The sequence below is a fragment of the Dermacentor andersoni genome, chromosome 11 (assembly GCF_023375885.2).
Source record: "Dermacentor andersoni chromosome 11, qqDerAnde1_hic_scaffold, whole genome shotgun sequence".
Taxonomy (NCBI): domain Eukaryota; kingdom Metazoa; phylum Arthropoda; class Arachnida; order Ixodida; family Ixodidae; genus Dermacentor; species Dermacentor andersoni.
The window spans coordinates 67073532-67089336 of NC_092824.1; the positions used below are offsets into that span (position 1 = coordinate 67073532).

The 15805-nt window shown below is 51.3% G+C and overlaps 1 protein-coding gene across 1 annotated transcript; it reads left to right on the forward strand.

Annotated features, from left to right (window-relative positions):
* Positions 1-8769: 8769 nt before the first annotated feature.
* LOC126518363 (uncharacterized) lies at positions 8770-12919 on the forward strand. The gene is made up of 2 exons (XM_050168224.3): positions 8770-11181; positions 12586-12919. The coding sequence occupies exons 1-2, from the start codon at positions 9332-9334 to the stop codon at positions 12890-12892; spliced, it is 2157 nt and encodes a 718-aa protein (XP_050024181.1). The 5' UTR covers positions 8770-9331; the 3' UTR covers positions 12893-12919.
* The last annotated feature ends 2886 nt before the right edge of the window (positions 12920-15805 follow it).

Below are 15805 nucleotides of genomic sequence, written 5' to 3' on the forward strand. Positions count from 1 at the left end.
GATGTGGTCGAATCGGCAGCGGGCTCCCACCGCCTCGATGACGGCTCCGGAGCAGCACAACCGGCGCGCGATGCCAAGCGAACGCCAGGAACGCCAGCGCCGACTTCCGAAGACGTCGTCGATACCGAAACCAACCGGGGCCAACATATGCGTCGTCGGTGCGACACGGCGTCGTCCGCTAGGTGTCCGCGTACGAAGGCCGCGCGGAAGACCAGAAGAGCGGCAGACGAAGCCCCGCCGACCGACGTCTACGCTCCGTCCGCCGTCGAGGAACCGCCCAACGAGGACGCTTGCCGGAAGGAGTCGTCGAGGACCGTGCTCGTCCCCGAGCGACGCCGCCATTGCCCGCCGTCACCGGGATTCCGAACGATCGGCGCGTCGCCCGTGGTTCTACGCGTTCTGCTACTCCGGCAGCTCCTCTAGTTCAGGTGCAGCGACGGTCGAGAGCCGAGGCTCAATATAGATGGTTCCGGGTCTCGACCGACGGTGACGCGCGGAGGCGTGAAGGCGAAAAGTCGGCGGCGTTGAGACGTCGGCTCCTCCGGCAGCCGCGCCGCAGAGGAACTGCGGCATGGGACGACCTCTGCCGGGACGACTCCGACCCTCAAGTTGGGGGCGAAACGGCATCGCCACGTCGACCGCCGGGCGTGGGCCCGCTTTCTTCTATTTTGGGTAAAGCTGGACCATGTCGAGTTCCGGCGAGGCCCGTGCATCGTGCGCCCATAGAAAGTGACTGGGAAAGCTGCCGGCCGCACCTCGGGGCGTTTTGCGTTATGTTTTGTATTATGTTCTTGCGCGTTATGGAAATATATTAGAAATGTTTGCGTTTGGAATTTGCGATTTCTTATTTCCTCAATGTGTTGCGTTGCTGTAGAAATGCTTCGCGAGTCACATTGACCTTTCTATATTGAAGCTTTGTTTGCCTAGCTAGCCAAGAACGGACTCGCGTCGGCCGTTTGGTCGGTCGGCCAGTATCGCGCGGGACATTTTTGTTTACCTCGGTATAACGAACGCCGATGTGACAGCTACGATGAAAAATTTCCCAAGGTCTGGCGGAGTGGCTTTCGACAAGCCGTGGCGAAAAGTTCTCTAAATATGTGTGTAGCGGTATAGGTCTCGATGGTAATCAAACGCGAGATAACACGCGCTGGTTAGAGTGACGGTCGTATAGTATAGCAGGGATTCCACATGTGGTTTCATCCAATATTCAATAATAACAGTAAGTTTCGCCCGAAGGCGAAGAATAAGAAAGGACAGCAAGGTTTAGCGTTGCGGCCACCGCACCTAGCTCGTCGATGGACCAGAGGCGGGACCGAAGGAAAACCATAACGCCATTTGTCAGCGTCCAAAGAAAAGATGACGCACATTTATAACTAGACACTGCTCCGCTCAGACTAAAGTCCCTAGGTATTTTTGCAGAATTATATCCAGGGTCAGACCAGTGCAAAGGCCATATGATGGGCTATGTGCACGCGTCCAAACATTCCTTGGGGCCAGCTTAGAGCCAACTTTGAGCACACTACACAAGAAATAAAAAAAAAGGAGAAGAAACGAAGCTGTTCAGCATGAACACTATAGTGTGCGCGCATAAATTTCAGCGGTGTAGAAATTGCAAGAAACTGGACGAAATTGCATGAAAACTATAGAAATTGCAGGACATTAAAGTTGCGACCATTGCGGTACATGAATACAAACACAAACATTCTACGAAATTACACGCTATACATAACACGACAATAAACAAAACTGTGCGCATCGCGTTGATCAAGTCGTATAGCATTTAATTAATCGCTTCGCGCCTCACATTGATTCCAGCATGTGCGTTGAGTGCGCAATATCTTTTTTCTTTTTATCGCGATAGCAACTATGCAAAGGCTCGAGGCATGTTCGCGCCGTCCGCGTAGCGCAACGCTCCGATCAGTCGCGTCTCGGTGGGGAAGCCACGCCGGCATCGTGCCTTCCGCGGCCGGCGCGACCGTCGTGCGCAGGCACTGCGCAGGTATGCGCAGGCTCTGCACACGGCACACTGCGCCTTCGGATCAAACCGAAGCAGTTCGCGCCAGTTCGCGCCAGTTCGCTTCGTAGCAGACGACGGATTCGGTTTCGAAATGACTGACGTGTGCGTGACGTCAATGCAATACGCGGGCGACACCCCCCCCCCCCCCCCTCTTCGTGGCTATGACGTCATCCAGACGGAGACCAATCGTGTGCTCGCAAAGCGAACTGTTCGGAAAGCGAATCGTTACAGAATGCGGCTCCCACTGAGTCGCTTTGATGTTTGCACTGGCGATTATGATGGTGATGATCCTCCTTTATAGCTCGTACCCACAAAGGGGGATAGACCAAGACTGGTGCGAGCGGGACGGACACTAAACATCAGTACGGCCAGAGTCCTTCCATGTTAGGACCCTGGTACGGCGTTGTCGAATATTTCACCGGGACTGCTATACTGACCGACGCGTAACGGTCGGTCTCGTCCCGTACACCATCGTGATGAGACGCCAACAAAGTCACTGGCGACTCTCCTGATGACGTCAGCGCCGTGAGTCGCTGCGTCATAAGTAGTATTTGACAACGCCTCCAGGGAAACAATTATACATCACCACATTGGATCTACTTAACACAGACGAGGGACTATAACGACGCCCTCTGCAAAATTTGTAAGCCAAAAGGTACGCTAGACCATATAATATGGGAGTGTGCTGGCTCCCCAGGGGCCAAGGAAAACGTTGACAGTAGAGAAGCCTGGGAGGCCTTGCTCCAGAGTGAGGCTGAAGGCGACCAGCGTCGAGCAATCCGCCTGGCCGTTGAGGCCGTAAACGCTCACCGTCCTCAACGCGCGGGGACTGCTTCGTCGTCCCCCCCTACCTACGTGTAGATTAAGAGGCGGGCACCCCAGCTCGGTGGAATAATAAAGTTTTCAATCAATCAATCAATCAATCAATCAATCAATCAATCAATCAATCAATCAATCAATCAATCAATCAATCAATCAATCAATCAATCAATCAATCATAAGTATAGCTGAGAGGGCGCTGTTCCCGCTGACAAACAGTAGTTGCTTTGCGCGCTGCGTCGCAGCCCCAACATATCGCAAATGCGCATAGGGAACTCTATGGTTACAACACCGTCCGAGGTATTCCAGCCGAACGCTGAACCTTGCTATTGCGTTCAGCGCTTTGCCCTCCTTGCGAAGCTGCCTTCTTCCTTTGCTTTTTAGCATCAACCATTTTCTTCCCAAGCTGTGAAGAGATATGCAAAGTATACATGAGGCAATTAAAGTAACGAACAAATCAGTGGTGTGCGTATTGTTGACGACGTATTATCACCGGCGGAATGTTCGCTTGGGCGAGTGGAAGAAGACGACGATGACGACTGAAAGCGCCTTGTTCCTCGTGCGTTGGCCAGTCTCGAGCAAGGATCCTCGTGGCGCATGCAGCAGGAGAAGAAGAAGGCATCGGCCAGGGACTGCAACGGACGCGCCGTGCTCGGTGAGTTGAAATTCTGCATTCGAAATGGATCGTAGGACTCCTTTACTTTCACTGTCTGTCCACACGGGCGGTACGCGGGCGTTCTGTTGCCGTCACGTTCGCGTAGAGGTCTACCCTGGAACGACGTTCCAAATTGTCCATGCTCCGTTACACAGGCTACGTTTACGCGAAGCCGACTCGATCGAGTAGGGTCAGAAGTCGGGCCGACCGACTCCGACGTGACCGCGTTTAAATCCACTCGCCCACTACGAGCCTGGAAGACGGCGGCACGCAGCGACGAATCGACACGTCGACGCGTTCGAAAGGCCGTCTGCAGCAGTTATATTTCGCGGTTCTTATCGTTCCAATGAGGCTGCACTGTACAATGCTTGCCTCTGCCTTATCCCAATAACCATTCCCCGCTGCGTCTGCACAAGAACGCTGACGTCTCGGCGGTTTCGCGCAAGTCTTCATCGCTGGATGGCACGTCCGACCCGTCCGCGTTTTTCGTGCGCGCTGCAGACGGGTCGGTGTGGGTCAACCCGACTCGGAAGCTCGTTGAGCTCCGGCCGGCTTATCGTTTGCGTTCACTCGACAGGCCGATTCCAGCGCGACAAGCCGACTGGACCCGCCCGTTTCTGTCGGCTTCACCGGAACGCCCCGATGCGAAAGAAGTTTGGTCATCAAAATGTATCCGCGCGTTTCGTGGTCAAGTGCGTGAGAGGGGCAGGCACGTGCAGGCAATGAAAAACGCAAATAGGTTTTTAAAAAAATGCTGGAGTGGAGATGACGTTTCAAAAGTGAAGCCGGAAGACTGCCATCTTACCATAAGCACGAAAAAAGAAGGAAATGTTAGCGAATAGCGGAGAATTCTGGATTCACCCGTGCTGGTTAGAAACTGCGGGTGCTGCCCAAGCAGGTTATAAAAAAATTCTGGAGTGGCAGCCCTCGCACATTATTACCTACGGAGGTAATACCTACGGAGGTATTACCTGCGTTTGCCTCTACTTCACCCTTGAAAGCGTGCTTAACTTCAAGGAGAACAGTCTCAGTTTAACTACTCTTGATCTGGTAATTTATATTTTAGACTTATTGAGAAATAATAGAATGTTGTTTGGGGCTAAAATATTGCCATAGGCTGAGTAGTGACACTCTGATCTCCAATACAAGTTGCCAAGACTTTCAAGCTTCATCCTAAAACCAGCGACACCGACAGGAACATCGGGAAGCATCTGTACGGCAAAGCTGGCCTTGTGAGAGTCATTGGAAACGTGAAGAAAACGCTTCTTATTCTCCGCCAAATGCCAACCTTAATCGATTCCCTTGGGTAAGATGGAGGTGGCCGGCTTCACCTTTGAGAGATAATCTCGTCCAGAAGTTTTTTTTTAACCTCCTTGGTGCTGCCACTGCAACAATTCTTTCTTTTAAAGCTTTTTTTAGGACCTCCTCGGTAAAACCCGGAAAATGTACCAACGAAAAGCAAAATGACGTAAAACAACGTATTAAAAGCCGCATTGCACAGTTGTTTCCCTTTTTTTAAAGGATTGGAACCTGTTTTCGTTTATTACTTACAGTCCAAATAAGGAGCAGGTCCTGTATTTGAAAAAAAAAGGCTTTTATTGTACAACTGTTTGCAAGAGAAGGTTTCCAGCCAATCCTTACGCTTGACATATCATTAGCGAAGGTGACCGGCCAATGGAGAAGAACACTTACGAACAAAAAAAAAAAAAAGCCTTGTGAACTCGCGTTCCAGCGTCACATAATTACTGGCAAAATACACCAAATAAGATTCCCTTACTGCGAGTGCAGCTACCGCCAGAGGTCTCTCTATAGCATCCACAGCGCATTCACAGTGGTGGAAGAAAAGTAGGGAAACGACAAAAGACGGAGACGTACAAAAGCACAGTTCGCAATAGGGGATCAGAAAGTTTGGACGTGGTAGTTCACAGTGTTTTTTTTTTCTTTTTTCATTGGTTAACCTAGGTAGGATATTAGGCAGCATAGTAGCAAGAGCTTGGTGGCACAATCCACCGCCCCGTTCCAAAGGGGACGCTCATAACATCCATCCATCGCTGGGCGCTACGCGTGAAACGTAGCCGACTGCCCTGGCTGTCATGCAGCAATGGAGTATGTAGGGTGACTCGGCTAACTTTAGCCAAACTGTTAAAAAAAAATCGAAACACAGTGCAAGATACGATTTTTTAAAAGACGTTTAAGATACGTTTTCGGTCTGGAGACTTCTTACGACCGAACACAGTAAGTCTTACAATTGTTTCTTGCAGGGCGTTCTTTAAATCATTCTTCTGTTGTTGTTGTCGTTGAACGGCTTGGCTAACGTTAGCTGGCAGACACAGTATATCGGGGGAGTCGGGTTGAATTCAGCGGGAACGCCTGTATTTGTGCTTTCTGACGCGCGCAGTGCATGCATGTAGTACGTTGACGTATAGAGAGGCTGTATGACGATTGTATATGTACGGTCTTGAAAATGTATCAGCACGCACGTTTTGTGGTTACGTGGTTATGTCTCCAACCTCGTAAAGTTTGACGTGATATCAATGCTTGGTGTTGGGGAAATTTTAATTGCAATTTTTTTTTCTGTTACCAGAAGAATAAAAATACTGCCTTTACGCGAACTTTCAGTGGTGTTCTGAAATTAGAATAAGATTATGTATAAAAATAAATGCTGTGGGTTCATTTGAATTCTAATACAAAAAAAAGTAGCCTACATTATTTACTCGAACCACATGAGTACGTATGAATTACCAGCCAGAAAGGACATCAAAAGCCAAAGCAATTAATTCGCTAATTAAAGAAATTACATTAATTTACTTCTTAGTTACAAACTTTACGGTAGAAATATTTACACGCTGGAGACTTGAAGGACATCGTCATAAAGTCTAGTTCCGCGTTTCTACACTTAAAAAGAATGACGGCGGCCGCATTTCGATGGGGGCGAAATGCGAAAACACCCGTGTGCTTAGATTTAGGTGCACGTTAAAGAACCCCAGGTGGTCGAAATTTCCGGAGTCCTCCACTACGGCGTGCCTCATAATCAGAAAGTGGTTTTGGCACGTAAAACCCCACAATTTAATTTAAAAAAGAATGGCCATGTCGGCCGACATAACTGGCGTGGCTCACGGTGGAACCCATCTGTGATCTAGCAAGGCGCAAGATGGCGCACCATTACACCTGACGATAAAACGTTCGGTCATTGCCCCCTACCGCTACATTGACTATTGGTTCGATCGGAAGTTGCGAAAGAGTGTGAAGTGTAAAAAGATTGTGGCATAAGGAAGCGCGACGGGAAACTTCATTTTACGTCACACTTCTACGTCACAGAGATCTTGGACGTAATAGAGGCGCGCTTCGCGGTGGTTGCGAATGCGTAACGAGATAACCTTAACGAGTAACTCGACGCTGCAGACATTTCGGTCCGCACGGCCATCTTCGAAACCCAGAAACCCAGGTACCAGGCCAGGTACCATGCCAGGTACCAGGCATATAGTGCAATCCGACACCGCATCTAGTGCAAAGCGAGGTGGCTCGAACGGCAACTCATGAAAAAAAGAAAAGCGCCATCATCTACGCCGCCGTCGTCATTTCATCGCCTTGATCCCAATGCGATCATTCTTTGGTTGTTACACCATCAAAAAAATTATGGGGCTTTACGTGTCAAAACCACGATCTGGCTATGAAGAGCTCCGCAATGAGGGACTCCGGAATAATTTCGACCATCTGTGGTTCTTTAACGTGCACTCGGGCGTTTTCGCATTTCGCCATCGAAATGCGGCCGCCGTGGCCGGGATTCGGTCCCTCGACCTCGTGCTTAGCAGCCGAACACCATAGCCACTAAGCAACCACTGCGGCGGGTACCGTCGCCATCGTTCTGCCGTCTTCACTCTCTCATCCTCATTGCGTTGTTTCGCCGTCATTCGATTGCCGCGATGCCATTGTGGTTACTGCGTATTCATCATGCAGTGGTCGTCACGCCGCCGTAGTTGTTTCACCATCGCCATTCTGTCTTTGTCATTCCAGCATCGTCTTCCCATCGTCGTCACACAGTCGTCGTCATATAGTCGTCATATAGTCGTCATATAGTCGTCAATGTTCCAGAGTCGTCATCCAAATGTCGCCATGCCGCTGCCTTCATCCCGACGACGTAGCCACTGGATCGTCCCCGCGCGATTGTCGCCACTGCATCGAAGTCACGCCTTTGTCGACATACCGTTCGTTGTCGTGCCGCCGTGGTCACGCCGCAGTGATGGTTTTGTCATCGTTATTCCAGCACCATCTTCCCATTGTTGTCACGCCGCCGTCGTCATACGGTCGTCGACGTTCCAGCGTTGTCGCATTGTCGTCATTCCGTTGTCGTGCACGCCTTCGCAGTCACGCTTTCGTCACGCTGTACCGTCGTCGTGCGGTAATCGCCATGCCTTTGTGGTCACGCAGTCGTCGTCAAGCTGTCGTACCATCGTCTTCATTAAGTATCGTCACTAGATGTTGACCTGCAGGGCCATTGCAATTGGCGAAAGTATTATGAAACATTGTATTGAGCCGAAAATGTGCGTCTTGTGAGCGCTCACGATAGCGGTAATAAAGTAGTAGTCTTAAGGCCACGTTTTCGTTAATTTGGTGGTAAATGGCCTGTCATTAACCTATTACTGCAGAAAATTACGTTCAAATTTTCATTCTAGTGACTTTAGTGCCGAAACCTCCCCCACTGGTAGGTCAGTGCGAAGTCGGGAATTTCAGCGTATTTTCTCCTAATTGGGCCGCTTTGGCAGAGATCTCGATACTTGACACTCGATACACGAATTATCGTGTCTTTGGTTCCCTTATATTGTAATGTAGCCCGGTTTCGCCTTTTTACCGAATAAGAGGAGTGCTTAACCAGATCCGTAAAGACGCTGCCAAAACCAGTGACGTCACGGCGAGCTGACGCGCGAAGCCCAGAGCGGCGTCGACCAACCATACCTTTCGCTTTCGCGTTTTACAGCGAAGCCTTTTAGGCCCGATTTACGCTCGAGCCGCCCATCGCCGCAAGCCGCACCGCACGCGTGCGGTCGCGCGAAAGATTGCGCATATCAAACACTTGTGCACAAATTTCGGTTTACAATGTGTAAGGTATACAATGTGCACACAGTGTAAATGGTAATTTATGCACAAGTGTTTGATACGTGCAATCTTTCGCGCGACCGCACGCGTGCGGTGCGGCTTGCGGCGATGGGCGGCTCGAGCGTAAATCGGCCCTTAAGGGGGAGTTCCAAAACAATTTCCGTCATGCGTCGATATCAAATGTAGATGCAGCGCAACATGATTCGGAGCCGCGATTTAGCTTCGGAATGCAAAAATGAATTATGGAATAATTTACCTGGAGTATATTGCACTCAAAAAGACAATGCCATATATCCACAGTTCTTTTTTAACCAGAAACAGCAACCCTGTTTCTTCTTCCTCTTTTCTTTCTTTTACGTTGCGTTTTACTGGATTCACGCTGGTGGTAAGCTAGGAGTTTGTACAGATGGTCTTGGCTGGTTGTCTTAGATCCATCAGTTACTCATATTGGCGTACGTCTGCGAAGTTTTTTTCTATTCTATCTTACCAAACCTTGCATTACGGTAAGAATATTGCATAATGAAAAATCTCTTGCCAAACCTTGTATTACGGTTTTGGTGTCGCATAATGTGCAATCAACTACCACAACTTATTATTTTTTGCATAGCGCATGTCTATAAGCTCCGTGTGGGCCCCAATTCCGATGAAAGAAAGCAATATTCTATCGCTTCGTCGTCTGACACGCAGGTCTTTAGAAAAAAAAAACACCCAGTCGACAACGCCAGGACACGCCACCTGAGCCAGAAATGGCAGGAGCGCGTGCCTTCGACCCCGTCCTGGCCGAACGAGGAGACTCGACGCAAACTACTTTCGCGAGCGCGGCCTTCGAGCACCTGCCGCGCTGTACGGCCACGCCGGACAGCACGTGCCAGATTGTGGACCACCTCTCGACGTTGAACGAGCTGCTCTTCCACGCCGAACTGGAACTGCGAGAACTCTGCGCACCCTGCGGGCTCTCGCTCGTGAGCTTGGCCGAGAAGAACGCGTGCATGCCGCTCGACTCGGAAAAGATCGCCAGCCAAGCGGCTGCGCTCGTTCACCGGCTGCTCAAGGCGCACTCGTGCGTGCTGCACATCCACGTTCACCCCCGCGTCTTCGCCTCTCACGGACCGCTGATTTGCGACGCCCTCAAGTGCAACCCTTCGACCAGGCTACTGAACATCGACTTCCGAGGGTCTGCCGTCAAGCAGGATCTCGACGACGTCTTCCGTTCCTTGAAGCACCTGGAAGAATTTGAATGCTTAGCCCAGGGGGTGCGCGACGACGTGTCGTCTGCTTTGTCGACGGCTGTTCGCGTCCGCACGTCGCTGACGACCCTCAGGATTGCCGAGTTGTGCATGACGGGCAGCACGGCGAGACCGTTCGTGGCCGCTCTTAAAGGAAATTCCACGCTAAAACAGCTGTCGATGCACGGTTCCGTCATATGCGAGGCCGGACGAGGCGAATTCGCGCAGTACCTGAGAGAGACCACCTCGCTGACCACGCTAAGCGTAGCGGCGGACGAGGTCAGCAGGCGAAACTGCTTCAACTGGATGGCCGAAGGGCTCCTGGTAAACAAGAGCATCAAGAACGTCCGCCTGAACAACGTTCTGTTCGACCAAGAAAACGCCGAACTGGCGGCGAGGATTTTCGCGGAAAATCGAGTTATACGCAGCTTCCACATAGTGTACCTACCGCCAGCTTTATCCCTTCAGCCGAGCACAGACTACAACTTCTGGTACACGCCTCTGTCCACCAACGAGACGCTGGAGGAACTCGGCCTCCCGCTGTCCATCTGGAACTCGGCGCAGTGGGTCAATTTCTTCTGGACGGCCCTGCGGAAGCAGAGTATGAAGAAGCTGATCATTTCCGTGCACGCCACCGCTCACCGAAACCTGCGAGCGCTGTGCAAGGCCCTCAAGGAGAGCGGCACCGAAGAGAAGGTCTCGCTGGGAACCTACTTCGTGCACCACAACCTGGACTTGATCTACTCGAGGGCGTTCTCGGACGTGGACATGTTCTGCTTCGGCAACATTGTGGGACGCCTATCGCGCGTGTTGCTGGCGTTCCCGCACATCACGTCCATACGCTTCAGCATCCGGATGGGGGACGTGGCCCTCGTGTCGGCCATTGCCGCTTACATCGGCGCCGCCACGTCGCTCCGGAAGCTGCGGTTGACCCTGTACTCGGACGACGGCGACACGGAGCACGACACGAACGCGTCGTGGACCGAGATCGTGGAGTCGCTCGCGCGCAACACGAGCATCAAGGGGTTGGGCGTGCACGTGGACATCGACTCGGACGACAGCGACGAGGAGGACGGCGTCGGCGACGTGCTTGAGCAGCACCAGGTCCAGCGGCTCGCCCAGGTGATCGGGTCCAGGCGGAACATGCGCAGGGTCTACTTCGGCGCGGAACAGTCGGGCGTGGTCGGCGCCTTCCTCCGCCGCTTCTCCGAGGGCATCGCGGACAACTACGACCTGGTCCGCGTCACCCTGAGCGGAACGCTGGACGCCGAATCGGCGCGCGACGGCTTCAGGGTGCGGGACACTGCGCGCCGAAACTGCGGCCTGGTGACGCGCGCCGCGCAGTTCGCCAGAGGCCGTGCGCTGGACAGGTGAGTGCGTGCATAGTACTGCGTACACTTCTACAGAGCGTTGTTCAATCGTGCGCGTAACGTTAGTAATAGTAGTATAGGAGTAATTTATTTGTCGTTTGAAGACATTCACATTGTAGAGTAGTAAACAGACAGATGTCCCACATTATATCGGTACTGAAATGGAGCCTCTTGTTTTTGAGCACTTGATACACGTGGATAGTAAGAGCGTATAGGCACGGGGGGGGGGGGGGGGGCACTTTGGCCAAGTTTTCACAGCATTATTACACGGGAGTCTCAACTGCCGGGTCACGTGGAAGGAAAGCTTCTGCGACAGAGTGGTCGCGTTAGGCGGGTTGTATAGGCTGTCGTCTTGCGCGCTCGTCTTCAGGGACAGTAGGGCAACGACACGCGCCTGTGGGCTAAAGCTACAAATGTCGCTTGTTCAGTATTTGGTCTTCTTTGTGAACGTGAAATTCTGTGTTCAGGAAGACCATCGGGCAGTGCGCGACTCCGCCAACAATCGTTGACGCTTCAAATGGCGGACTCCTGAGCGGAGGTCGCATGCGCTGAGAAGTGTGTTTTCCCCGCTCACTGTATAGGCCACCGGTTCGAGGAGACCTGCTTTGAGCACGAGTCGATAGATGGCCCACCAAAAGAACTTGCCGATCGAGGGCTATATTAATAATAATGTGCGCCCAGAACAACCACAGCACGAAAAAAAAAAGGGGGGGGGGGGTTGGTGGACACGGGGATAAGCGCTACTCTGAACTGTTTATTACACAAGGTAATATTACACGAGACGAAGACACAAGCTCCGATTCGCGACTGTTTTTATCCCGAACCAGCCGGTATATCGTAACATAAACTAGCCTAACAAACACAAACGTCGTTTTCGGAATGAAACCTTTAGTTACGACTCGGAGCTTGTACCGTTGTGTTCTAGCTATTATCGGCGCATTTTGAGCTGTATTTTACGTCATCTGGTTCTTTAATCGCTGTATAGTTCGTTATTAAAGATTGTATCTGAGGGGGTCTCGGACTCACCGGCAGTCACACTTGCGTTGGTAAGATTGGGGGGGGGGGGAGGGGGAGGGTGCGGATGGAGTAGTTGTAGGGCTGTAGTGCTGACCATGTAGTGCGTAGGGTTACAGGGCTTTATTAGATTTACAGAATGGGTGCCAAACGAAGGGAAGCGCAATCGAGGGCGGCAGAGAATTGGATGGTATGAAGTTCGAAAATTTGCAGGCAGAACTTGCGATCGGCTGCCGCAAGACAGGTACAACTGGATATCACTGGGAGAGGCCTTCGTCCTCGGGCAGTGGACATTTTTAAAACAACAGGCTCATTATTATGATTACGAGGATGATGATACTGTACCCATCGTGAGCGTTTAGCAAATCAAAGCCCGTTCGGTTTCTGCAGGCACTGCGCCATTGCTTTGGAGCGGGTCTGGCGCCACGGGGCTCTGCTCGAAGAACTCGCCGAGCAGCTGTGCGTCAGCGTGGACGAGGCCTCGACCACGGTGCGACGCGGGCTGAGGAGCACAGAGGGCCTGCACGACTTCATGCGGCTCGCCCGCGTGGTCCAGGACTGCGTCGTGTGCGAACCGAACTGCGACGGCGGCCCTCGACTGGACACCCTCAACGACGACTGCTGGCGGCTGGTCCGCCGTTACCTGATGCTCGGCGACGTCAGGGAGCCCGCCGAGCCGGCGTCTTCGAGGCAGTGACGTCACAGGGCGTGCTCGGGGGGGGGGGGGGGGGAGTTCCTGCGGCCTTCAAAATCCGGAACCCCGACCCCGAGAGGAGGTGGCGTTGGTGTGTGCAAATATGCGGTGTTACGTGGCGTCGTTTCCCTGCAGGAGTCGGATACAGCTGTGGCAACGACTTGTGATGACTTGCGATGTGACGGACGTTCAGATGTCCATGCCTCTCGAGGCCAGCGTATACAAAGCGTGCAGACGTGTCTCTTGAAGTACACCACGTGCGTGCCGACATGAAAATGGCAGAACTTTGCGGATGCGGTGAACTTGAAGCGCTGCGCGCGGTTGCATGATGACTTGAACGATGTCGATCGACCTCGACGTTTGCGAGGACATGATTTAACTGCTACTAGTGTGTTTTTTTTTACTTATCGAGTGTTCTTTCTGAAATAAAGGTTGTCAGACAGTTTTATCTTGCCTAATTGAAAAAGATGGATGCGTTTAAATTCGCGAACTCCCCCTTTTGTTAATCACACCGTGCACTTCAACACGCAGGGTGAGCAGATTTTTTTTGTAGATTCCGATGTATGCGTTGGATCTACATGACGTTTTCTTTCTTGTTTTTTTTTAGAGTACTCCGGCATATTCTTTATTTCACGGTGACCAAGAAAATATCATGAAATTGAATACATGCGAAATCTGCAAACGCAAATGTAAAGTGCCCTCATATGTCGTCAGATAGAATTAGAGCCGGGGAGTTCGCAAGGCGGCCCCATTTTGGAGCGAATTCTCAGAATTGCACCACTTTCGAGGTATTAATTCGAGAACGTTGCGGAGAAATGTATTGGCGTTCCAGTTATGATTGTGCTTCAATGAAAGAAAAATTGTTTAAAGAAAGTAAGTGGAACGGCAGCGCATTTTTTACTTCAAGTTTGACGGCGCATATCTCGCAAATAGCGTCATCCCCACAATTCCTTTCAAGTGGTTATGCCTTGCAGTCTCACCCGCCAGAATTTCTAAATTGCACTATGTGCCAGAGGAAATTTTATAAAAAACGTGGTTAGTGAAGTTTCTTTAATTAGTCAATTATGCATTTCAATCTTCTTGTGGAAGTATAATTTAAGCCTTTTCGATTAGACCAGCTCACGCACTGGAATGGCGCTATCTGTCACGGGCATTTTTTAAAGAATTTTTGAAAGTGTTCACTGAAAAACCCTGTATATATGGGCCTCTTCAGAATGTGCGATGCTGTAGCATTGCTCTCATCTCAGTCATCGGGCACTACCAATTCATTAATTATACATAGGCACGGTGACGTGTTCTTCCTTTGTTTAATTGCTGTCATCGTCGTGGTGCACCAGATATGCGATCAAGCTTCCTTCGCCTTTCGTTTACAAGGTTCTCTACAAGCAGACGTTCAGTTGTTGACGGTATCACATGTGCCAAATAACGCATTTTTTTTTTTTTTTGCTTCAGACTCTACGGAACCTTTATATTTCACTTTGCTTGGAAACTCGAAATATTCGGCATTCAACTCGATATTTGCAGGACTTTCTTTTTTTCGGATATTCTTTTTCTGCTTTGCCACTACCTGAAAGCGAAATTCCTCTGCTGTGTCGTTTAATTACTGTGGTGGCATCTGCCCGAGGCTGATTTGTTACGAATAGTGTTAAAAGAAATACTGCAGCGTATTTCCAGAATGGACCACAACTCAACGCGGCAAGTTTCGCATATTATTCCCGTGCCCCAAGCACCCAACAAGCAACGAACTAGTACGAAATCCGTGACGTCATGGTGACCATGGGCGCGCGTTTCGAAAGAGGACATTTTTTTTTTTCGACTGCGTTGTCAAAGACAGACCTACGTCGTCGACCGTACACATACAGGAAGACAAATGGTTTACCCCAAAATGACGACATGTCATCGAAATCTCGGTTTTTACTGAATGGTGGATAATAACCTGTCGCAGCAACACAATTGCTAAGAGAAGTCGCGAGGCAGCGCTCAGGCTGATTAACAAATCTGGACGTCTGAGAGCTAAAGGAAAATGTTAAATCGAGCTTGATTGATAAATTATCCCAGATCCGTCCGTCCGTCCGTCCGCCCGCCCGCCTGCCCGCGCGCCCGCTGATTCCTTCACTGAGCGAAGCATTGCGCGATTCATGCCGTGCAGCGTACAGAAGCGCCACGTGTGTGTGCGCGTGTGTGTGTGTGCGCGTGTGTGCGTGTGTGTGCGTGTGCGCGGGTGTGTGCGCGCGCGCGCGCGTGCGTGTGATCTGTTTACGTCCCAGCAACGTTACTGAAAGGCTTTAGAATAAACGGGCGTGCGTTCATTCGCTATCGCCGAGACTGCTTATCGCACATGAGAAACTGTAAGATTATCTGTATTTTAAATTAAGCGCGCGCTCCTGCAAAGTGATCCGTTTTTCAGCGTCGACACTTTGCGCGCGTTTGCCCCCCTCCTTCCCATAGATTGCGTGGTACCGTTATAAACGGCGCGTCTTCGCCTTCGCGCTTCGTTTAACGCCAAGGTTAGGGTCAGGGCCAGAGGGGGGTGGGCGCGTCGTCGCGTGACGAAGCCGAACCGCACGACGCTAATGATTCATTAACGAGGAAGTGGCGGCGGAACCTCAGCGACAGTCAAAACAGGCGCCTCACTGCTCTGAAGACCGCAGCAACCAACCACCCCCCTCGAGCCGAACGGAACGGGTCTTTGGCCTCTTCAGCAGATAGGCGGCCAGTTTGAAAAGTTTGTTTGTTGTCCTCGTCGTTTTGGGCAACTATATGGGCGACGACAGCGGGCGTGCGTGTCCCGTCTGATACTCGGAAGCACACTCGGTACGGTAGGGTGAACCACGTGGTTAATACATCGCGTGGGCCACGGCGTTCGGTGAATGTTTACGGAAGCGAAAGGCTGCACCCGCTCTCCGGGCCGCTTTG